At 34.1% G+C, this 25,834-nt stretch overlaps 1 protein-coding gene across 2 annotated transcripts in view; it reads left to right on the forward strand.

The window, feature by feature from the left end:
* GLS (glutaminase) overlaps positions 1-25,834 on the forward strand; it is a 76,114-nt gene that overhangs the window by 38,634 nt on the left and 11,646 nt on the right. Inside the window, exons 12-15 of one of the 2 annotated variants that reach the window (XM_081051965.1) lie at positions 2,140-2,316; positions 3,891-4,022; positions 4,994-5,086; positions 6,121-9,092. In XM_081051965.1, coding sequence (XP_080908091.1) covers positions 2,140-2,316; positions 3,891-4,022; positions 4,994-5,086; positions 6,121-6,267 — 549 coding nt within the window. In that variant the 3' untranslated portion in view covers positions 6,268-9,092. Of the gene's footprint in view, positions 1-2,139; positions 2,317-3,890; positions 4,023-4,993; positions 5,087-6,120; positions 9,093-25,834 lie in introns of those variants that run through there. The other variant, XM_081051964.1, reaches the window with a different exon arrangement.

The following is a 25,834-nucleotide window of genomic DNA, read 5'->3' on the forward strand; positions in this document are numbered from 1 at the left end:
GGTATAGGACTCAATTTAAGTTAGTCTTCCTGGACATCCTTCTCCCCCCATACTTCCAGTTCAGTTTATTCTTACAGATTTAATACCATTAGTGCCTCTGATGGGTCTGTAATGTGAAACGACATAGTAACAAATTATTAATTTCTAGTTTACCTTACATTTTCCAGTTGTTACTTTCGCAGGTGCTTTAACTTTTCAGTAATCTTAAGGAATATATGAGGGAAGTTGTTATGAAGTAGATTTTGATACCGTGTTTCCCCAAAAATAAGACCGGGTCTTACATTAATTTTTGCATTAGGATATATGTCTTATTTTTTCATGTACAACCTACATTTATTCAAATACATTCATGTCATCTTCTGGAACATCGTCCTAACGTACTACAAGTGTCCATCTGGCTGATGAACTTAACTGGGGCTTGTTTTCGGGGTAGGTCTTATTTTCGGGGAAACACAGTAGAAGTTCAGGTCACAGTTTGTCACCTGCCCAATGAAGAACTGTAAATTGGGAATCCAGACTGTCAATATAGGAAATCAAAGTCTAATCAGGCCACTTTTAGCCATGTGACCTAATTTCAGTTACTGAGGCCCAGTTTTATTTTCTGTAGCATATGCTTGACTAAACTTTCTACATTACGTGGAAGGTGACATGGGATTTCTTTGAAACTATAAAGTATATATAATATAGTGTCATACTTTTTATCCAGTAGCCCTTATTATTTTCCAAGCCCATATTAATTTTTTCCATGTGTTCTTTTCCTTTGATATACATATTTAACTTTGGCTATTATAGCTTAGGTGCAGTTAAACGTACTGTGAAATTTCTATACTTCAGTGCAAAAATCAAGAGACAGGCCTAGAAGCCTTCCTTACTTTTTTGTAGAAGGGTTGCATCTAATCAAACATTCGTCAGGGTATCAAAAAAGTACTATTAAATAGGGATTCGTGAAATTAGGAGCATATCACCTTATGACTAACAATTCCAGTTAATACTAAGCATAAATTAGGAAATGATCGTTGGAATTTGAATCATTTCTTGAAAGCTTTTCATGATTAAATCAACTTTCTATGAGTCTTTGCTGTCTGTCGTTTTGGGGAAATTGAGAAGAGGTTTTAATATAAATAGGCAAAGTGAAAGTCAGTCATAAAGTGACTCCCAGTTTTCTAGTTCACTGTAGTTTTCCTTCTTGCTGTCTTCAAACTCCTTTGTGTGTATATAGATCTTAAAGTATGAGTGAGGAAAGTTTGTAAGTTGAAAACTTTTCTTCCTCTTCCCCTTTCCCACCTTCTCTTTCTCCTCTACTTTTCCCCTGTTTTGGTTGCTATTAATGAAAAATGAAACAGACCATATTTATTGTTATGGTTTTATGGGTAAATTTGGGTATGGTGTAGTAAACTCTTTCCATTAGTATGATTACATTTAAATACAAAAATGTCATACTTCATTGTACCTGGACTTTGCATTTTTTTATTCATCATAGTATACCCAGTACCTGTAGTCAGTATCAAACAAATATTTGAATGTTATTAAATGGTTTAAAAGATAACATTTTGCTTTAGGCACACAGAACATCTAAGCTAGAACTGTCTTAGATTTTTCTTTCTTCAGTCCTTTGCATGTTGCCATCTGCGGATGCTGAACTTTAACTTTGTTGTAAATGAAATGCCAGACAATTAGCATTTTTTTCCTAAAGTGGCAATTTCTCATGTAGATGCTAACTATCATAATACTGATGTGTGTTACTTTATCTTAAAAATATATCATGGCTCCTTTTTCCCTGTTGAGTCACAAATAGTTATGTTTGTGTATCCTACAAAAAGCATTAATATTTAATCAACTTTGAATATCACATGTAATAAAAATTACAAATCTTAGTGCTTAGGGCCTAGGTCTTATCTGAGTTATCTCAGTAAAAGACTGAATAACTGGGCAAATCAGGATAAACCTTAAAGGGGCTAAAACTTTGTTCAAATTGAAATCTTTAGAATGTCAACAAGTTATATTAAAATAATCCCTTTGGAAGAAAGATTTCAGATCTGTATGAAATACCAGATAAAACAGATTATCTTTTAGAAGTTAACTATAATACTAAAAATAACGTGAGCCTAAATGTTCAGAATTCAGTTTTGCTTCTTTTAGCTATGCTCCATTGAAGTAACTTGTGAATCGGCTAGTGTGATGGCTGCAACATTGGCTAATGGTGGTTTCTGCCCAATTACTGGTGAAAGAGTTCTGAGCCCTGAAGCAGTTCGAAATACACTGAGTTTGATGCATTCCTGTGGCATGTATGATTTCTCAGGGCAGTTTGCTTTCCATGTAAGTAATTGTTTAATCTTAATTTTCTCTGGCAAGAAACTAGTCTGGACTAGTTCTTTCAGAAGTGCCGTTTGAACTTTGCTTCCAAAGCTGTACATTAATTTTCGAGAGAGAGAGAGGCTTGTTTCCAAGGTTAATTTGTTACAGAATTGGTAAGGAATAGGGTTAAACAGTCTACCAAATGTTCTTAAGAACTTGGTTTTATTTATAGAACATCATCACTTCTATTTTTAAGGTATTTCAATGTACAGGTATAAACTTTCTTTACTTGTTTAGCATTATAGACCATACCTCAAGAATTCCTTAAGTTCAGAAAGAGTGAATAATTGTGATGTTTAACATTTTTGGTTATAGCCATAGATGTTTTAAAGGACTTGAAGTATATTAAAGTTGAAATTTAAAAATATACTGCTTTAAGCCCTGTTGTGCATTTGTCATTTGTGAAACATGTAGACATTTCTTATTTCATTCTGCTTATGTCAAGCAAATGCCCTAAATTTTTTTTTTGAAATTTTTTAAAAATAGAAAAATAAAGATGCACTTAATGTTACGCATCACCAATACACGACCAGTCTTGTTTCATCTGTATGTACACCTACTCCCCCGGCCCTTGTCATAGTTCAGTCTAATTCTAAATGATAAGGGCTCTGAAACCCACAGCACCATTATTATATCTAAAAGACCAAAAAAAATGTATTCTTTAAATCATCAAAATACTTAGTCAATGTTCAGATTTTCTGGATTGTCTTACAAATTATTATTCTACAGTTTGTTTGACTTGGGATGCAAATAAGGGCCATACATTACGATTGGTTGTAACTCCCTTTATTTTTCTCCTTTAATCTGTAGTTTCCTACCTTGACCTCTCGCTTTTTTTCTTTTTTTTCCTATTTTTGTTTGAAAAAACTGGGTCATTTATCCTATGCCGTTTCTTACAGTGGAGATTTTGCTTATGCTTTCCACTGTCCTTTTTCTAGCAAGAGATACTCGATGTCTGAATGTTATAAGCCACTAGTGAATATCATTCTGATTATGTTAAAATTATATTAATTTTGTCTTTTGTAATAATTGTCAAATTTTGTATAATATAAACTTAAATGTTTTGAAGAGGATTAATTTGAATTACCATCTGACCACAGAATTTGTCTAACAGCATACCACAGAAATTCTAGTAAGAAGACATTTCTCATAGTTTTTTAGTCATAAAATAGTTTTTGAAAATAATTTTTTTTATTTAAAAGTAATATACATTTATTATAGAACAATTAGGAAAATAGTCAAAAAGAATAAAATAAAAACATAGCCCCATGATTAGATATAATCTATTTTAATTCCTTAGAGTATATCTTACAAAACTTTTTTTATATTTCAGTATATCCCAACTGTTTCATAACTGTTTTTTGTTTGCTGTATTATAATCATGTTGATACATACTTACCACAACTTTTTTAATGTTGGGATTCTACTGTATAGATATATACCATAATTTTTTAACCAATTACTTTATTGTTAGAGATAATTTTTTTTATTTTAAAATGTTAACACAGATGTCCCCTTTTTCAAATTATTTTCAGGTTGGTCTTCCTGCAAAATCTGGAGTTGCTGGGGGCATTCTTTTAGTTGTCCCCAATGTCATGGGCATGATGTGCTGGTCTCCCCCTCTGGACAAGATGGGCAACAGTGTTAAGGGAATTCACTTCTGTCATGTAAGCATGTTTTCTTAATGAAAGTAATGATCATATAAGTTGAGCCATCCAATGATTCTACTTTTATTACTCATTTTCATAGTTCATTGATTGCTGGCACTCTGCCTGCCTGTCTGCCAGATACAAGGTAGCCATGGAAGTATTCACAGAGGACTTCAGATTACCTCTACAAGACAGCTCTCATTATTCTCACAGAAAATTACATGTGTTTGATGCTTATATTTTAATTTTCATGGTTTTAATTAGCTTTCAGTTTCCTAAAGCCCCAGCAAAAGAGATTAAATTTGGAGAAGTAATTTGAAGCTCAATGTAAATTAAGATTATAGTTTATTGTATCATCTTTAATCTGCATGATTGAATGAATATAAACTACCTTTAAAAGTTTTTTTTTTTTTTAGAAAATAAACTCTTTAGTTAAAATTGTTACTACTCTTGACCAGTATTTTTTGTTGTTACCCAACTCTTGCTAATATTTCAACTTCTGGTTTATTTACATTTAATACTTTCCAGAGTCTGCATTGAGTACTGTAATTTTTTTCTGCAGACTTTAATTAAAATTCTGATTTTTCAGTTTTTATATTCTATAAAACTCGAGAAAAACATTGGGTTGCTTATAGATTATAAAAATTGTAACCAGAATATTTATCTATGTTTTTGTGTTTTTTTAATGAATATTTGAAAGAATTCTTTCATGTGGCATGTTACTATAATGTCCATTTTATAGGAAATGAAAGTTAAACAATTTTGAGTGGCTGAGTCCTGCAGTCATGTTAGTAAGCAGTGATCTCAAAATTTCAAAATTTGTATCTGTAGCTTCTTATTTTAATATCAGTCCTCTTGATGCATTGTACTGCTTTATTAACATGCAATGGTGCTTTGAATGAGATACTAATTAAGTTGGACGTGTTAATATAGTTTGTTAAATTATTAAAAAACAACCAATTTCTAATACCTGTTCTGTTTATTTACAGGATCTTGTTTCTCTGTGTAATTTCCATAACTATGATAACTTAAGACACTTTGCAAAAAAACTTGATCCTCGAAGAGAAGGTGGTGATCAAAGGGTAAGTGAAATTCTTTAGATTATTATGTAATTTTTTTTTAAGAGAGATAAAATGAGATTCACTGATTTGAATAAAATTTAGTTTAATTGTTAATGACCTCCTATCTTTGCTGATGATGAATGAGTGTAAACAAATTGTTGAAATTTTCATCCTGGATCCTGGACCAGTAGTGCGTAGATATAAAACGTTGTTTTATTTAAATCAAAATTGGTTAACCTAGCAGTAGGGTTCTCCCTCCTCTCCACTTTTTTGCTATTTAAGCAATATCTTAAAGAATTGATTCTGTTAAAAGAAGATAATTGGAAAGTGCTACATGCTATAAAGAAAGTCTATTTTTACTCTTAATATTTGTCAGTTATAATCTTGAATTGAAATTTATTTTGATGTGGATGGGTATGTAAAAGAGAAAGGAATTATGTTATTAGTGAGAGACCTTATAAAGCTTCATAATAAGATTTATAAGCCAGTGGAGATGAAATATTTTTTTATAAAAAGGGTTTAAGGTAGTATTCCTGATACTCATATTAAAGTAATATTTTCTTATTAGTATGCTTGGCTTCATGTTATTTGTTACACATACATACTACTATTTTAGAGCTAGTATCATAGTCAGGAACAAGATTTTTTTTTGTCTTCATAGTTGTTCACTGGACAAAGGGACTTATTTTGAGTTTTAATTAAATTCCTTTGCATCCTATATGGAAAATGTTTATAGTAAAATTATATAATTAGACTTGAAGCTTATATGAAGCACTTATTAGTAGAAAAAATATTTTTAATACATAAACTAAGTAAAATTTCATATTATTAGTTCTAATCAAAGTAACTTCTAATAATGTATGAGAATTACGCAAAGCCAACAGAATAGAAACTTCCAGGGGAGTCAACATGTGTAACATGTTGCGAAACATCAAATGGTGGTGGGTGAAAATGTTAACGCTTTAATAACATTCATTGAAAAATACCGTTTTATAGCTTGGACCTTTCTTCACTCACGTGCACTAATAAATTATGTATGTTGCTTGAACAACTAGCATTCCTTTGGACCATTGGACTATGAAAGTCTCCAACAAGAACTTGCTTTAAAAGAGACAGTATGGAAAAAAGTGTCACCTGAGTCAAATGAGGACATCTCTACAACTGTAGTGTATAGAATGGAAAGTCTGGGAGAGAAAAGCTAAAGAAATGGGTTCTAGTTTCAGAAGGTTCTTCATTTAATCTTTCCAACATCTTTTAGCTTTTTTGCATACTATAAATATTTATTTGAGTTTTGTGTGTTCTCAACCTTGGATGCTAGAGCCATAAAGCTTTTTTTTTCTTTTAATCTTTGTGTAAAATCAATAGATTAAAAAGTGGATTTGTCAGTTTTTTAAAAAGTGTTAGTAAATAAAGCAAATTTGCTTTATTTTAAACGCAAAAAGGAAAAATTTCTTTAAAGTTTATCTTGGTGTAATTAAAATTTTAACCGTAAAGTCAGATAATCCCATTTAAAATAGTAACAGAAATTTATAATTTCTTGGTTCTAAAACCCACACATTGAACTTGTAAGTTTCATTATATTTTGTTTTTTCTTTTCCAGTTTTAAAACTGACATGATGTCTGTGTGTAGTGGCAATAGAAAGTATTTCTATGCTAAATGCAAAACTTTTAAAAAGGCAAAATAATCCTAAATTATTTAATATAGCAGTAGATTATAAAATTAGCTTAAATTTACATTTTATGCCATTTCTGTAGTGATAGATTGGCTTTAAATTTTTAAAAATTCATTTAAAATTTTATCAGATACTTTAGATAAGTCATGTCTTTTTTTACTTTGCAACTCCTATGTTCTGTTAGAATTGTCATGTATTGGAGTGTCTTATGTTACAACATTCCAGCCAAAGAGTTTCAGATGTAAGATAATGACATGTTTCACTGTTCAAAAGCTATAATGGTTACTCAGAAGTGGCAATAGTGTCTTCAAGTGAAATGTTTACATGAACAATTTTATTTTCTTATTATCCACGTAACTTTTTCTGTTATATTTAAGTACAAATGATGAATCTTGGTTTTTAGCTTTTAATAATTTTATTCTAATAATTTCACAAATGCTAATGAATCTTTTATGATGAATTATAATAACATCTCATAAAGTTTGTTCTATTTGAACTCTTTTAGAGTATTTAGGAAATGAATTCAGTCCGAAGGTAGTAAGTATGCTATTAAAATATCTGTTAGATCTGAATCCTTTTGTTCGGTTATAAAAATGCAATATTGAGAATCAAAAGTTGTTTATAAGAGGACTATACGTTCTACACAAACTGATTTCACATAATTTGCAATATTTAAAGTCTGTCTTGGCAAAGTGATTGTAAAACACTGTAGGACCTATTCACACTTCTTCCTTCCTCCATATACCTCTCTGGTTCTCCCCATAGTTCCTCACAGCTTCCAGGTGTTTTTTTGTTTGTTTGTTTGTTTGTTTTAACTTTATTTTTAAACTTGTAAATTTTGGAGGGATAAGGGTGGGGTCTAGAAGGAGAACTTGATAGTTTCTTAGTGTCATGGCATATATATGGTAGGGTAAAGTCAGTAAAAGTAAATACCATAGTGTAGCAAAAAAGATCTCACTGGATCATTTAGATACTATATTTGCAAATATAAATATAGAAAATCCTGATCATATGCTGTCTGCAGTTTGGGATCTATGATATTAGGAAAAGAAGTTTCCTCCCAAAGGTGTTGGTCAAAAGCCTTTTCGGCTAACATTAAGTATTAAAACTTATATATTTAAATAATTATATGTTATGCGTTAGATGTTTTACCAAGGATTTTTACAGTTAACTTGAATGTTTCTAATGTACGATGCATATCCTAATTGGATGCTTCTGGTTTGGCCTTTTACAGGAGAGTGCTGTGTCTGAAGGCCTTACCTCTGCTATACCTTTGAACAGTACCATTTTTATTAGTTTCACCAGAACCATTTGTGGTTTGAGGAACTGAATACCTTAATTGATACTTTGCAAAAAAGGCTCCCATATGCTCTATATTGTTACATTTTACTATTTCATTTATAGGTTACTTTTACTTTATAAAACGACAATTTGTTGCATATTGTGTCCATATATATATAGATTTCAAAATTATTTTGTTAATTTGAGGCACTTTTATTATGTTGCTAAGGCTGAAATGCACACTTATCAGTAGAGTTACCTAAGCCATTATGTTTATAGAATCTTGTTAAGAATGAGCATCCAGGAATTTTTGTAGGAAGGTATAAATGGAAGGAGGGAAGATACTGTGAATAGGCCCTCAAACCTTACTTTAAAAAAAAAAAAAAAGGAAAATCTTTGCCGGATTTAAGGACATTATTTTGATTCCTTCGGTTTTTTAAATACCTTTTCAAATACAGTTCTTGAAAAGTTACCCAGTATTGTTGGATTTAATGTTTCATGCCATTACTGATTCTTGATATTCAAGCATTTAGAAATTAGCATATTTGTTTTTCTTTTTATTCATCATTAACATTTCATTTGAAATGCATATCCTTCCTGAAATACTTTTATTTTTAGCATAAATGTGCATTTAAATCTTCCTGTTTGGATGAAAACATTTGTGTTATTTAGGTTTCATTTGCTTTGTATATTTAATAATGTACCTTTTATTTTCCAGTATGCCTGCTTTTTGTATTGTACAATAAATTTATTTTAAGCTGATTTTATTGGGTTTTTTTTTTAAGGTTTTTGTTTTTGTTTTTTGTTTTTTAATGAAAGCAACTCCAGCATTTTAAGTACAACAGATAGTTGGAATTTTAACTTAAAAAAAATCCTTTATGAAGATGCTATTAAAATGCTTTATATTTTTAAGTAATTCTGAAGTTGCTAGAGAAACCAGAAATACTCAAAAAGTCTTCCTTTGATTTTTTTTTTTTTTTTTTTTAATGCAGTACAGCGTTGGTGGGGTTTTTGGGGGCAGAATGTTTTTCTATTGGTTGTACTAGGAATATCTGAATAAAGACTTTTCTCCTAATTTTTTTTGTTGTTTTTCTATTTGACAACTTAAAAAACAAACATTCCCCTATTGGCAGGTTTTTCCTGCTTTCTGAGGAACAATATCAATGTTGTTATTGACTACGTAACTGTTGTTTTACCTGTTGTTATCTAGAGTAAGAAAAACAGTGCTAATCAAATAAAGAATATCATAATATTACTTCCATAGAACTGTCAATCTCAAAATTTATATTGAGTGGAATAACTATAATATAGAAATTTACCTTAGCTATTTTTGAGAAATTTCATTTTCAGAAGGAACTTAGTATATTTCCACAGCATGGTCCGAATTATAACAAGGCTCCATGCACTGTATAGGTCAACTACAGTATTTAAAATTTTTCTGTTTAATGAAAGCTGCCATTCATATCCAGAGAAGACATCCCAAATATATTGTAGAAGTTTTAAAATTATTTGAAGAGGAAATACTGTTTATAGGAATTTGTAATTATCTGTGGGATTTCTTTTCATAAAGTTCTTTTGGGACTTGTAAATAAAGAATTTGTGTTGAGGTATATTCAGTATGTAACAGTTTATGATCACTTGCTTTTAGAGATGCATTGGGGGTTTTTTTTGGTCGTGGTGGTGTGTTTAACCCATTTGAAGTACAGAGCAAGGTGACTCAAAGAGCTTAGTGATCTTGCTCGGACAGTATAGAGTTTCATAGGCATGTATGTATGTGGAAAGAACCACAGGCTGATATGTCAGTCTGTAGCATGATTGTGTGTGTGTGTGTGTGTGTATATATATATATATACACACACACATACATACATATATATAGTACGTGTTGTATATGTTTATGTGTATATCTATTTATAATATGTCTTATCTTTCCATCCATCCATCCACCCATCCATATTCAGAAAATGAGCAGCAGTTCTTTCCACATAGTATGTTATGCATAAATGGTTCATTGATCTATTCCTATTCCAAGTTTAGTCATAAAAGAACTTCTAACGATTGTGCTGCCCCAGAATTTATAAAATATAACATACTTGTTCAGTTTAACTTGAACGATTTGTGGTTTCTGTTGTCACTCCCATTCACTACCAGCACTGTCAGGGTAAGAGAGGAACAATAATGGGTAACTCCACAAAAGGGAAAAGCAAGAACATCAGATTTCATGTGGAAGTTGACTGTAAAACAGTTTTCAGTATTCAACTTAAAATAAATAGTGTACTTATCAGCTTGAGCAGTCTACTTTATGGAATTTTAATTTTCAGAATTGCTTTACTGTTCATTTGTAAACATTTTGATATTTTTCTTAGTGGTCTTGAAAATGCTAGACTGCATTTAAAAAAGAGTAATGTGATTTCTGCTCAATTTCTTCACCATTTTATATTAAATGTAATATTTACATAGTGTAATGAAACCAAAACCAGACGATAGCGATGCAGTTTGTTATGCATCATGGCACATCACTCCGATTTTCACTTAGATTTATTCAGAATATAGACTCTACCTTAAAACTTAGTCCAGTTTCTGTCATGGAGTTCAAGAACAATGTTATATGTGCACAGACATTCAAGTTTAATCAAGTTCAACCACTTTTATTTTAAATTGTAGTACAGTTAAAATGTTTGTTTCTTACACCGCTTAGAAATGGAAGGGATTAAATTGTGCTAGGAGAGATTCCTTGATCCCTCTCTCCCTCCCGCTACCTACCCCATGAGTAGTTTATTAATGTGAATACCATAAATGTACATGACTTGAAATTCAGAAATTATACTGTCTTAGTCTGGACTTCTGTTTTTTAAAACTACTGTAAGGGCATCCTAGGGCAAAATCTATCCAACATAAAACAGAGCTGGCAAAACTTGATGTTTCTCAGAGTCCTTAATTTCTTAAGAAGTAATAGAAAAGATACATATTTTTCAAACAGAAGATGTTAAGTAAATCATAAATCTTTATTTAATGAAGTGATTCTGTTACTATGGTCTTAAAATGTCCTCTGTTTATATTTTGTGAGCATATGAAAGGAAGGAAATTTTTTTTTTTTTTTTTTTTTGAAAAGTTAAAAATTCCTTAATTTTTTATTCCTGGTACCACTACCACAATTTACAGGGCAATATACCTGATGTAATGAAAAGAAAAAGAAAAAGACAAAGCTACAACAGATAAAAGACCTCAGGAATGTACATCTAATTGACACTACATTGCATTAATCAATAGCTGCACTTTTTGCAAACTGTGGCTATGACAGTCCTGAACAAGAAGGGTTTCCTGTTTAAGCTGCAGTAACTTTTCTGACTATGGATCATCGTTCCTTCTGTGGCAGATTTTTACAGTTCCTCTAATGCATTTGGGACGACTGTCTCAAAGTAACCTGCAGCTTTCCTGACAACTCCTCGCTCTCTCTCCTGCTAAGAACTGTAGCCCTTTTCTGCTGAGTTTTTAGAACCTTCTGCTACCATATCCACCACTTCCACCACCAGATCCATAACCACCACCATAGGGACTGCCCGAGCTTCTTCCACCAAAACTGCCCCCCTTCATGGGTCCATAATTTGATTGTTGTTGTCCACTATAATTTCCAAAATCATTGTAGTTCCCACCACCACCATAGTTACCGCCAAAATTCCCTTCATTGTAACCGTCATATCCTCCTCCACCACCGCCGCCGCCATATCCACCGCCTCCTTGGTTTCCATAGCCTGGCCCTCCTCCTCCACCATAGCCTCCTCTACTGCTATAGCCAGGACCAACGCCATAGTTGCCACCATCACCTCCAAATCCATTATATCCACCATCACCTCCTCCGTAACTACCTCTGCTGCCACCGCCACCACCATAGCCTCCTCTTCCACCAAAGTTAAGGAAGGAAATTTTTTAAGGTTGACTAAGTTTACCATTTCTGTTTTGTAGATTGTAACTCCACTTTAGTAATTTTTATAAGTTGTGGCTATAGAGATTTTTTTAAAGATATGCAAAATGTGTAAAGCCTAATTGATTAAAACTTTTATAATGGCTTCCTAATCCATTAACCTTTAATGAAAATGAATAGGATACTAATTAGCACTTAGATGCATTGCTTTTTTGGTTGTATCTGTGATATTTTTTGCATAAATTACAAAACTCTTATTGAGAACTGTTTGGTATTGGTTAAATTAAAAAATATACAAATTACGATTCTTGATGCCAAGTACTATGATGAATGCTATAAGCAGTCCAGGGTGGAGGCTCATGGGAAACAGTAATGAAATGACAAATTCTGGCAGTGGATCTCGTAATACTGTTAACTACATTTTAAACTCTAAATCTCATTTACCAATTCGGAAATATTTTAGTTAAAATCTCAATGGTAAGAACAATACTTATTTTTAAGCCAGATTTTACTGAGGACATGATTCTTCTGGGCACTGCATTATTAAAAAAAAAATGATTTTTTTTCCCCATTAAGTATTTACCTGCTGAAATACTTTCAGCCCTAGGACCTCAGATGATTGAAATTATCTGTCTGGAAAGCTTAGCTTTTTTTTTTTTTTTTTAAATAAATTGTATTGGGGAATATTGGAACAGTGTGCTTCTCCAGGGCCCATCAGCTCCATGCAGTTGTCCTTTAATCTAGTTGTGGAGGGCGCAGCTCAGCTCCAAGTCCAGTTAGGGTTTAGAACCTGTAACCTTGTTTTTGAGAGCTTTCGCTCTAACCAACTGAGCCATCTGGCTGCCCCTCCGGAAGCTCAGCGGCAGCTCGTTGTCTTCAATCTAGTTGAGGGCACACCATCACTGGCCTCTGTGCGAATCGAACGGGCAACCCTGTTGTTCAGAGCTCTTGTGCTCTAACCAACTGAGCCATCCAGCCGCACCATGGAAAGCTTAGCTTTTGACAGGAAAAATTCTTACCTGAAATAGTTTTAAATTTCTGTTTTCATATTACATTTCTGGTGGGTTTTGTTTATATAATAAAAGTTTCCTCTGCCCAGCAATTTCACTTGGAACCCTGAATTATAATTTTAATTCATATTCTGTAAACAGTTGAAGGATTTCTTTTTAATACATAGTTCAACTTTTCTAGATCTTAGGTGTTCTTTCATTCACCATAATCTTGTAATTTATTAGAATCACATAATTGAGCTGGAAAGTAATCGTAAAGGTTATCAGGGGCAAACTCCCACTCCACCCAACCCCCTTTTCCCGGTTTCTTAGCACCTCGCTTTCTCAGTTAACATATTTACAGGTTTTTCCCCTGCTTTATTGATGAGGTTGGTCCTTTTTATGTTTTGTTGGGACAACCTTTGTTGGTTGTTCATTTTTAATGAAAAGCATAGTTGGCAGTAGTTAATAATAGCTATAAGTTATTTGGCAGACTGTCCCATCAGTGTTTATTAAAACCAGTTAATTGTATTTTTCTAATAAACAGTTATATACCACAGTTTTTAAAGACCAGTAAAGTGAGAAGTTAGAATTATAGAGTAGGTCTAAAAATAAAACATTACCCTGGAACCTTTGAAAGAAAGTATAGGAGAAATGTGACTAAAAATAAATGTTGCACCAGTGGCTTTTTAAAAGAAATTCCTTTGGGGTTAAGAATTTATTTTTAAAAGCCAATGGTTAAATATATAAGTAAAAAAGATTTTAAATAAGCAAAATGTTATTAAAGTTCTAAACAAATGTTTCTAAACTTTTTTTTTCTTTACAAATTAGCTTTTTCCAGCACATACCATGCAAAATAGCTACTTGCCTTGTTTTTATTTTAGATGTTTGGATCTCTGAGCGGCTTCAGCACAAGGGTCTTCATTTGTCTGTTTATTACTCTATTGTGTACATTGTCCTCAGTACCGGTCTCCATTGTACAATTCTGGGACTTTTATTTCTTACTTAGGAAGGAAATGTATATTGTTGTTCTTGAAATGCATTGATTTTTTTTAAAAAACCTTTGTTGACTTATGAATGTTAAAACTTAAATATTGTTACTCTATAAAATGTCCTGGTTTCTTCTCAAAATTTAAATTTGTCTAGGTAGCTTTTCTGCCCACAAGTTTATATAGGTGAGAACATGAACTTTTAAGAGAGTTGCTTTCACATTATATTTATTGTAATTAGAATGATGCTGAAATATTAGCATTAACTATGAAAGTATAACTACTCTTATTTGGACTGTTCCATTGTAAAAATACAAATTAAAATACATATTTTTAGCCTCTTAAACTTTTTAGGTTAGAATTAGTAGTTTTCATTGTTTTTGTATGTTTCTCATGAATCTTCACTGAGGGGCAATTACAAATTGTCCTTTGAGGGGGTAGCATAAAACTTACATCTTGACTTTCTTCCATTAAATGAGATTAATGATGTATAAAAATCATGGTATAAATTAGCAATTGAATTCCATCCAATGTCTATTGTTCTCACAGTCACTCAAAATTAAAGACCTTAATTGAAAAACTCAAACTATTAATTCTAAATGTTCTTTCTTTCTCATCCTTTCCTATAATAATTAATTTTGGGCTGAAAATCAGGTGTTTAAAAATTATATCAAAGTTGCTCATAAAATGGGTTTTCATTTTCAGATCTTCCTATCACTGATACATTCATTACCAAATCTTTTAATATTATTGACATTTGCCATTCTAGTTTTATTTTCATTCAGAAGTATTTTTAAAAAAGTTTAAGTCCAAACTTCTTTTTTTTCAATATAATGCAGCTTTACCCATTTATTGTTTTACATTCAACTTCTAATACATGCATCTGTGGGCCAGTTCTATACACAAAATGTATAATTAAAGAAATGAACTAAATATTGTTTCTATTTTTGAGTTGAGATGAATGAATGTTACATTTTCTGCACAATGAAACTTTATTGACATCCCTTCAGGAAATGACAGGACAAGTGATTTTAAAATTCTGTGGTGACCAATATTATTAACCCCCTCTAATCATACCAATAAAAGCTCCTGCCTTAATGTCTCTCTTTTTTTTACCTTAAAGAGAAACTTTAGAGAATGGTTTTGAGGAGAAGAAGAGTTTAACTTTCTATGTATGTATTTGTGAAGTATTTCAACTAAAATGTGCTATTACAACAGAATTTAGAGTATGACTTTCTGCTTTTTCACCTTAAGGAGAAACAAAGAAGAAGACTAATTTGCTATGTTTTTAGCTAAGAAATAAAAAGTTGAGAAGTTTTAATTTTTATTTTGTCACTGTTGTGCAGTTTTATTTTACACGCACCATGTATGTCTGCCACAGAATCAGCACTGCTGTTTATTAGTATCCCTTCCATGTTGGGCCTTGTAATGGTCTACTTACTCATATTAGTGTATTTTCCTGGTACTTAGGGACTCTGGATAGAGGGCCGCTGCTCTGTTTGTATATTGAGTTTTGTAGTTTTTGCTTTGCAAAAATTCTTATTTAGTGCGATTGTGAGGCTTAGAATTTTGTGTTAAGAATTTGGGATCTGCTGCAAAAGTTTTTAATGGGTTAAAACTTTGGTTTACCTAGTGCTTTTTGGTTTTAAAGAGCATCAGTGAGTGCTGGGCAGTTGGGCAGAAGATATGGGTGGGTAGCCCAATGTGATAACTTCATACACATGAACTCTGAGATTTGTTTTTTACCATAAAAATCCATGTAAATTGTTTTATTCCGTAATACCTGTTTTAATTTTTTAAAACATAGTATTTACCAGTTCTCACTAAACTTTTCTTTAGAGATGGGAGTAGAATTGGCTTTAGGAAGATGTACCATTCTAATTCACTCTGACCTAGGATAGTAAACCCTGACAGTTAATCCCTTAAAAATCTTAATCACAGGTTTGAAATTACTATACATACCTCAAATTGGCAATGATTTAAAATGAAAAGGATGTCCCATCCATGCCTCTTGCCTGTACCCAAAGACCTTCGAAGTCCTTGGAGTTCCTTTGTCAGCCCCCTATCACAGGAAGCTTAGCGATGTGCAAACTAGAACCGAGTATACAGTGATCAGTCGTCAAAAATGTGGGCCTAAACCCAGGTGCTACGGCTTTACCCCAGCAGTCCAGTTTGCTAACATAGAAAATCCTGTGGTTTTCTGTAGATTTCTACTTTTGCTTCATTGTCAACAATTTCAGTCAGCTCTAGCAGTAAGGTATGCACAATACACCATCAGTAGAAACCTAGCAACATCAAAATTTGAACAGCATCGCATTTAGGATAACAGGTAATAATTACTAGTACTTACGGTGACTTACTGTGGGTCAGCCATCAGTGCAAAGCATGTTGAGACTTTTAATCCTCGTAAAATCTATGACGTAGGCACTATTATTGATTGCCTCTATAGATTTATGTTGGTCTTGTAAGTTCCCTGGGGTCACAGAGCTTTAGGTGTATGGAAGCAGAAATCGCACCCGGGCAGTTTGGTTCCAAAGCCAATTTCCTGTATATTCCTCTTGACCACAGACTATACTATTTTCCATTGCAAAATGTAACTGAGGCAAGCTATGTGTCCTTGTTAATACTCTATGAAAATGTAAGGGCAGTAACAATTTCAAAGTGCCTTGATCAAGAATTTAGGGAGATTTCATATTAAACAAGGTTATTCTGTGATAATTTCATTTTTCACTATAAATTATGTAACTCAGGTAGTGTCTTCATCCCCTATCACAAGTATTCTATGATTTTAAAATACGCACATATGTATTTCACTCACAGAAAGAAATTCCCATCTCCAAAGATCCTCTCATTGGAAATGAGATGTGATGGGCAACCATTGGGGGACTTTCAGCAGACATGATGACATGGTCACATTTATGTTCTAAAGTGTTGATCTAAGCGGGAAAATTAATTCCAATATTACTTGACTATAGAAACTAAAAAGTCAGCCCTAAATCCTACCATTAAAATCATTCCTTAGCTTTGCTCTACTGTAGATATAAATGCTTTTTATTACTTAAATTTCCTGTGTATTCCTACAGCATTTAAGTATAACTTAGTATGTTCACATTAAAAGCTGATGTTTATTGTAATTCTTGAGACGTTTTAGAAGATGCATTTTTAAATCCTTTTGTTTGCTTCCTCTAAATGTCTATCACCTTTATAAACCCTGACTCTAGAGTTTTTCATAGTAGGCTCAACGTAGGGGTTTTCATTAATCCTATTTATATGTAACAGTTTTATGATCTGGAACATATCCAAAAATGAATGCATCTTTGTTTACATCTGCACTTGTTTTCAGTATAAATTTTTTTGGAAACCAGCAAAACTACAATGATTTAGTGATGAAAAGGTGAAATTTTCTATCCTCATCTAGAGCCATTTACAGTTATCTTTGTATATGGTTTGATTTTGAGCTTAATGACTTAAATATAAGCAAAATCTAAAAAATAACTTCTGCCTATCCCAACACCCTTACTCTGGCAAACTGGCAGCAAATGCAGCCATTTTCCAATTATTTCTCTTCCAGTATTGCTTTTGTACTAATACGCTGTAGTACAAGAGTGCTCAGATAGTTCATTCTTTTTATGCAGTTGCTCTCCCACTTATGTGGCTGTAAGAATGTGGCCAGGAGTCTTCTGGTTTCTAGGCTTCTGTTTCAATATTGTTAGTCTCCGTTTTACTTTGTTAACCAAACAATTTTTCATCCCTTGCACATACCAGGGATTTTGTTTTCCTCTTAAATGTGTGTTTTCTCCTCTTCATTCCTGGTACTATTAATATGTGGAGGTTCCCCACCGATGTCCAATACTAGATCCCTCTGTATAAATGAAAACTTATAAAGCTGTTTTTTCCCTTTTGCTAAGAACCAATTATCTCCCAGTATTGCATTAGTTTTTGTTTAAACTGGACACAAACAGAATTAGTTCAAGATACTTAGCCAATTTAACTTGTGGGAGTAGTTCAGATTTTGTATATATTAACCTTGGCCATCATCCTGTTCTTTATTCATTCACTAATCAGGTCTTCATTTAAGCACTAGTTATGTTCTGCCTCTTGTGTACCAGAAATGACTAAGTGGTTAGTGAGACAAGTATGGTCCAGCTCTTGGTGTTTGCCATCTAGAAGGGGATGCAGACATTGAATAGTTACTAAAATAATAAAAACTGTGATAATGGATTTGTTCATACGGATACATATAGACCTAGTTCATTCTAACTGACAAAGGAGGTGAAATGGCATGTGTCATGACACCATTTGTATGCACCTATAACAGACTGAGACAATTTACGATGTAGTTGAAAGTTGAAAGTGTAGGAACATGCACACCAGTCTTTAGTAAGGCTCTGGGAGCAAGGGGAATGGATACCGGGAATAGGTAGCTGTATCTTTTAACTTTTTTTAAAAAATAATCAAATATGATAATGATAAAGTACAAAATGTTAGGAGAGGATATCGCAAGAAGATCTCATTTTATCTGGATGAATAGGTATGGGTGGTTTTCTCTGAAAGGTAATAGTTAACATTCGAACGAGTTAGAGGAAGGAGTGGTTAGATGGAGTAGGAGTGATAGGGTCGTCTGACTAGAAGACGCCAAGACAGGAAGGAGTTGAGCACAGTTGAGAAGGTGAAAGAAAGCACATGTGATGAGAGAAGAGTGAGGCAAGGTGAATGAAGATTGGCTCTGGATGAGTCTTAGAGATAAGACCACATTATGTATGGTAGGACTGCTCGTATTTTAATGTGCATCTGAATTATAGCCGCATCCTAATTTTAAAATACGGATTCCTAGGGCCCAGCCTCAGAGATTGATTTTAAAATCTTCATTTTTTATAAGCACTGTAGGTGTTTATGCTGCAGGTAGCCCTCTAAACACAGTTTGGGGAGCATTTCTGTAGGGTTTTATATGCCATATTAAGAGTTAGGGACTATTCAAAGTGCAATAGGAAACTTCAAGGCTTTTAAGAAGGGGAATGACATGATTGTTTTTTAAACACTGCTCTGGAGAATGGATTAGAGAGATGAAAGTTGAAGTTCTGGGCCTGAGAGGTGACATACAATAGGAAAGTAGAGGTCAGAGAGGTAGACAGATAAAAGGTGTTTAAGAGATGAAGTTGGCAGTACTTAGTGATAACATTTGATGGGTGAAAAAGAATGAAATATCAAGTTGACTACCAGGTTTTTAGTATGAGCAATGGGGCAGGTGCTGCCATATTTACTAACATGAACACTGAAGAAGCAAACCTTGCAGTACAGCAAAAATAATTTTGGTAACAAATAATTATCAGGAGGCTGATTAACAGTGGTTTAGACAGATGGGGTTATTTTTCTAATATAACAAGTGTGGGGTTAGACAACCTGGATTAGTGCCATCAGTAAGGTAGGCTTCTGCTCTGACCAAACTTAGTGTGTTAGCATTGGAATTCACGCCTGTCACCTTACAGTCAGAGGATAGCTGCTGCACCTTTGGCCTCACTTGTATGGTCAAAGTGGAAGAAAAAAGGAAAGAATGATACCCAACTTAGGTAAAAGAAGTTTTGCAGAAACCCATCTGACACACACTGGCTGCAAGGGAATTTAAAGAAGTAGTCGTACTTGACTACAATGCTTACCTCCAATAAATAGAGATTCTGTTACCGTGTTTCCCCGAAAATAAGACCTAGCTGGACAATCAGCTCTAATGCGTCTGTTGGAGCAAAAATATAAGACCCGGTCTTATTTTAATATATAAGACTGGGTCTGATCTAATTAATCTAATATAATACCAAGTCTTATATTTTTGCTCCAAAAGATGCATTAGAGCTGATGGTTCGGCTAGGTCTTATTTTCGGGGAAACGGTAGTGTGGATGGGATATGGAGCGGATAATGGGGTAAGCAGTTAGCAGTGTGTGAAAGCTAACTTCTCTGATGTGTATATCTTAATGTCTAAGTAGTGATGTTGAGTACGTGTCAGATATAGGCCTAAAACTTAAAGAGGAATGGTCGAAGCTGGAGATACAGTTTTGTGAGTGGTCAGCATGGAGAGTAGATTGAAAGCTGTGGAGAGGTGCGAGACTGCTTAAGGAGACAGCATAGAATGCTAAGGAGCTTTCATGAACTCCCATTTTTAAAGTAGGATAGAGTGGTAGAGCTCCCACTAGGGAACACTAGTGGCCAGAGGAGAAAATCCATACTGTAGTATCAGAAGTCAAGGAAAGACTGTTTCAAGAAGATTGGTGCAGTCAACTGTACCAAAGTAGATAAGCATTAAATAAGATGAGGGGTCCTTAATTTTCTTTCTTTTGATGTTAAAATTGCTTTTTATTTAGTAAACAATGATAGTACATCGTAAGGTTGTTTTTATTATTTGTACTTGGAAAATAAAAAAATTAGTAGCCTATATTGATAACCTTCTCCCCTTCTTTTAACAAAATGTTATTGACTTTGAGAGAACTACTGGAGGTTTGGCTGCTAATAGAAAAGATCCAGTAAAAAAGGAGAGCTTGAAGTAGGTACAAGAGAGGAAATGACTGATAAAGTGAGTTCTCTAGAAAGAGATGGAGCTCTCAGCACAAGTAGAGGATTAGGTTTGGTGGGAGGAAGAGCATCTACAATGAAATAGGACGTGGAGAGGCAGGCAGGTAGGTTTGGAGACATGTTGGGAAAGGTTGAGGGAGTTTCTGGCCACTGGCTTCCCTTTTCCCCAGAGAGTATGAAAGGAGGCTTTCTGCTGAGAATGAGTTGAGGCTGTGAGGTTTCAGGGCACAGAGAAGATAGGAAATGTTTGTTCTTGGAGAGTGGGTTGGGCCGGCCGGGTGGTGCAGGCGGTTAGAGCTCCGTGCTCCTAACTCCGAAGGCTGCCGGTTCGATTCCCACATGGGCCAGTGGGCTCTCAAAAAAAAAAAAAAAAAAAAAAAAAACTACATGAGAGTGGGAGATAGCTTTGAGGGAAACATAGCGATGTTGCCAATACTATGGAAGTTGGTAACCCTGGATTTATTTATAATGATGGCAATCTGCTCCTGTCTCCCTCCCATACCCCAAGCCTATGGCTGCATCCTGGATTGGGTTTAGGAGCTGCAGAAGATCAGGCAAGGGATTTTAAAGCATTTACTAGGAAGAGGTTATAAGAATAGGCTTGGAATCTAGTTTAGACCCATCCTACCTAGAAGACATTCTATTAAGGTTTTCTCCTTTTTGAATTTGGTTCTACTTATAGAATTTTCGACTTATGTAGATTACACTGAGTCCTGTGTATAATTTTGCCATGTCCATCCTCCTTGCTTAACAGAATAAAGTATTATTGATAAGAATTATAAATGCTAAAGAGAGGTGCTAAGCAGTCCCATGATAAGGCCCTGAGAATGATGCTGGAGTGATTAGATGGGGGGCCGGGGAGGAGGGCTTTTTATATATTTTTTCCCCTCAAACGTTACATTGGTTTATTTTTAAGCGTCTTAAAAATATCCTGTTCTCCGCAGCTTCTTGTGTTATATGCTGGAGGAACATGTTATTTATTATAATTTGAGCAGTAATCAAATTAGAATGTCTGTGGAAGCACTGTTTATTCATAGCACTAGAGAAACAGATAATGTGATTGTGCCTATTCTGTGTGTGTTGTCCATAAAGCACCCATGTTGGACTTTTCATAGTACAACTGTGAAATCAACATTAAAGAATGGAGAGAATTAAGTATGGCTCTCCGGAGATCAATGAAAATAAGAGATTTTCTTTCCAGAATCAAAGCAGTAAGGATGTATTGTGGCTGGAATAACTGTAGGGTACCCAAGTACATGTGTCTTGCTTGGTTGTAGCAGTATTTAGGGCATGCGCAGGACGGAGGTCCTTCAAATTGAAACCATAATTCTGCCTCTATCACTGCCAAAACTTTGTTTCCCAGCAGAAAGAGAACCCCATCTCTTTTCAGGGACCCTGTTTATATTTATTTTACATTTTTACCCGACTGTAAGAATCTTTTGATTCCAGTGGCCCTGCCCTGATTTTTTTACTTTTTATTTTTTTGAAGTAATATGTACAAGCATTTGGTGACCAACTTCTTCTCTTCCTTATTCTTCTTTGCTTTTAGTTTCTTTGATTCTTTGGAGTTTTATGTACTTGTTTTTTAGTTAACAGTTGTAAATCAACACGATGCTTTATCATGCCAGAAGTGTAGCACCTCATCCTCTTTCTGAACACTAATGTAATGTTAACTAAACTTCATGGAGTTTTACACATAGTTGTGTAAGAGAGGAGAGAACCAGGAAGACAGTGAATAAAAAACTGGCAGTTTTCAGTGCAGTACCATTACTCTTAGCTCTGCCGCATGGAAAATGCACTTTTGTCCTTCAGAGAAATAGTTGCCTTTGCCCTTGATTGTTGCTGTTTTCCTATTTGCTGCTTACTTCTTAATTGGGAGTGCTGTTTCTCAGACCACACAAAGATATATTGTTAGCTACTTTTATACTGAGATAGAAAAGGGTTGCTCATGAGCCCATTGGTATCTTTTTAGACCATTCATTGGCATTTACCAAACTAATATGAGCCACTAAGATAAGAAGTTGTTTATTTGCTGCCAATGCTGTAGCAGTACTATTGGCTCTGTTCACGTTAACCCACATTTCATTTTAGGGACTTAAAAAAGCACGAAGATACCTTTAACATTTTCCCATTGTGGCATCGATATGCCAAATTGAATTGTCTGTTTTGTTCCCTTATTTTCTCTTTAATAAGAAAAATCTTTGGTTAGCATTTCAATACAAAATTAGTATCTATGATTTCACTGTAAATTGTTTCTTCATTGCTATTTTCGGATGTCCCATCACGACATATTTTAGTCTTGGTGTTATACTGGTGAGGAAATGTCATCTCAGGTTTTCTTAGGCGAGTTCTTGCCTTAGTAGACACTGAATACTGGTGAGAGCACTGACTTGGGTGTCAGGCTTGAGCCCGTACTCTGCCGCTTACCAGCGTTCATACCTTGCTCAAGTTTTAAACATGCTGATCTGTAATTCCCTATCCTTTGAGTAACAGTAAAGGGATAATACTTAAAGCACTTAGCTTACTCCAGGGAGAGAGTAGGTGGTTCAAATTAGTTATTTTGTTGTAAATAAAATACTCATGTAATCCTCCCTCTCTATTAAAATTACCACATGAGAACCTCCTGCATTTGTGTAAACATTTGGAAATGTGGTCATGAAATGCTGAACTGTTATTCCATAAAGGATTTTCTGTAATCCTCTGATCATGTCATTTGGATTAGTTTTGTCTATATAGTATATTAATATTGTGTATGAATAAATCAGTAGAAAGCTTAGGAACATGTGGCCTCAAACTCAGATTGCCTAACCATAAAAGTACTATAATTTTGTTTTATACATACATGTGAATATTAAATCAGCTCAGTAGTAAGGGAAAGAGGAAGTAGCTTTGATCACATACACATTGTACAGGTTCGTATTTCTACCCTTGTAGGCAAGCGATTGATTTACATTTACAGGCAACTTAACATTTTTCTTTAGCTATACTAGCTTTGTATTTTTTAACCTGACCTTAAGAAAAATACTTATAAAAGAAGGCTGAAAATTTATTTTCATTTAAAGGCTATAAAAGGCCAAGTTGGAGTGAAGCTTTTAAAACAAAATTGGATCTGGAGTGATGATGGTTTATTTAACAGATGGCGAACAGTATCTGTTCCAGGGCAACAGATACTGTAGTGAGCTGGAAACGTGAGAGCTTTGCATCAAACTGGAAGTGGCAGGAACAGAAGGATGGGTTTTCAGTTACCTGCTTTTTTTTCATTAAAGTCTTTCCAAAAGAGCTGAATTAGTCTTTGTATGAAGGCAGAAACTAAAGATGAAAAACAAAGGAAGCCACAGTTCTGCAGTAGGTAATAGAGTTGGAAGTAGAATACTTGAGTAAAGTGTAAAAGCCTATGAGTCAATCTTTCCTGACTCCCTCCCTCGTCCTTTCTCCTCTCCCTTCTTCACTCCTTCCCTCCCACACTCCCTTCCTCCCAGTATTTAGCAGAGGACGTTTATGGACTAGAGCTCAATTGCTATTTAATCCTTTGATTTCCTTCTATCCTTTGGATAACAGTCTGAGATCTATTAATGGCTATCGCTGTCATGTACAGAAGTGGGAATGTATCCCAGCTGCATCACTAATTCATATGCTGTATAACCTTGAGCCAAGGGCCTTAACCTCAGTTGTAATAAATAAAATATATCCATAATTATATTTTACAACCAGCCTGTGAGATATATTTAAAAACAATAATAACTTTTATAAATGTTGGGTTTTTCAAGGTCATTCACTATATAAACACAAAATGATATAATTATGTAATTCGAATAGTTGCTACTGGTACAGAATAGGGTCTTTGGGAAAAGGAGACCAAAGTCACACAATTCAGCTTTTAAACAGGATCAAAATGAATAGGAAAATGATAGGATTGGGGAGGTAGGAATGTTGTTTTAGACTTGTAAAAGTGATAGAATCCGCAACTGCTCCTAGCTATTTGGGAATAAAATACGATTTTGATATTCCATGCAAGCCAGGGTTAAATGAACTCATAAACTGTAGCATTTTTGTCTTTCTTTGTACAAATAAACTAAGATAAGGTTGTCTGGTTCTGGCAGGTTCTGATAGAGCTCTGATAAGGAAAAATGTAGTAGTACTGGAAAATCTGCAATGCGAAAGGAAAACTGTTAACATTTCATTTATAAATTTTCAGTGGCTGCCTGCCCCAGTGAAGTTTCTCTTTGCTATGGGGTACATTAAACGTCAGAGCGCTTAATTCAGATAGGCTATTGTTCTTCCCATGTATGTTCTGTTTCTTTGTACTGAGGAATGAGTCATCAAAACACAGGTTCCATGCTTCTGACAGTTGTGAAAACAATGAGTTGTTGACTCGTTGTTTTCTGGACCCTGGCCTTCCTGACAAGTATTTTTAAATTAAAGTATATGCATTGGGGAATTAGGGGGATCCGCCTTGGATCAGTGGTGAGCACACCTACATTCTTTGTAAGAGTTGGATGAGTCGTCTCTTAGGATGTCCTCCACCGGCAGTTTGGTTTGCCATGGTGGTCGCTCCAGAGGGCAGGCCAGTGTAGTTGCCAGTGTTTGTGGAACTCTTTTAACAGACCAGGAACTGGTCTGTCCCTAAATAAGATAACACTCCATCTGTTATCTCAAAACTGTTAGAACTGTTCCATTTTCTTTCTTGGCATTCTCCTCATAGCTCATTTCTTGATTTATGCAAACCTGGGTAGCTACTTGCTCAAGTGAAGAGGCATTTGTGGTTTTAATTTTAAATGGTTCTACGTGTGTGCTCCCTCTTGGTGTTCTTCTGTCTTGGAGTGAATGACACTCATTTTGCGATCAAGCTCCTATCTTGTGATTTGGGTTAAATTCAGCCCTGCAGCTAGCCTTTTGTTTTCATGGGAAGAACACTAAGCCCCCATGTTACTTTTTAATGATTTTTTTAAGGCAAGCTAATAAATGTTCCCCCCTCAACCTGTTAATCAACAAAGCCTGTTTTTAAAGTTTTTTGATATATTCTCTTTTTATATTTTATATTTCTCTCTCTGAAACTGAAACATGTTTGTGAATAAAGTATTAGTATACTCTCAATAAATTTATTACATTATAAAATCAGCCTGTTTTGGGCCTTATGAATAAGGAGTTTATTCTTAGAACTTAGGATATATTGAGTAATTAAGTGACTAAGTGATACACCCATAATTTATATAGTAAAATGTCTTCAGACTAGCTTGGTCTAAATTCAGAATTTGAGAAAAAGATGTGGTTCATGCACAGTCACTGAAGTAGATCAAGGAGTTATTGCTTAGAAAGACTAATATACTTTAAAGGATAAGAAATATATGTAGTTAAT

Source organism: Rhinolophus hipposideros (genome assembly GCF_964194185.1).
Source record: "Rhinolophus hipposideros genome assembly, chromosome: 6".
NCBI classification, from domain to species: Eukaryota; Metazoa; Chordata; class Mammalia; order Chiroptera; family Rhinolophidae; genus Rhinolophus; species Rhinolophus hipposideros.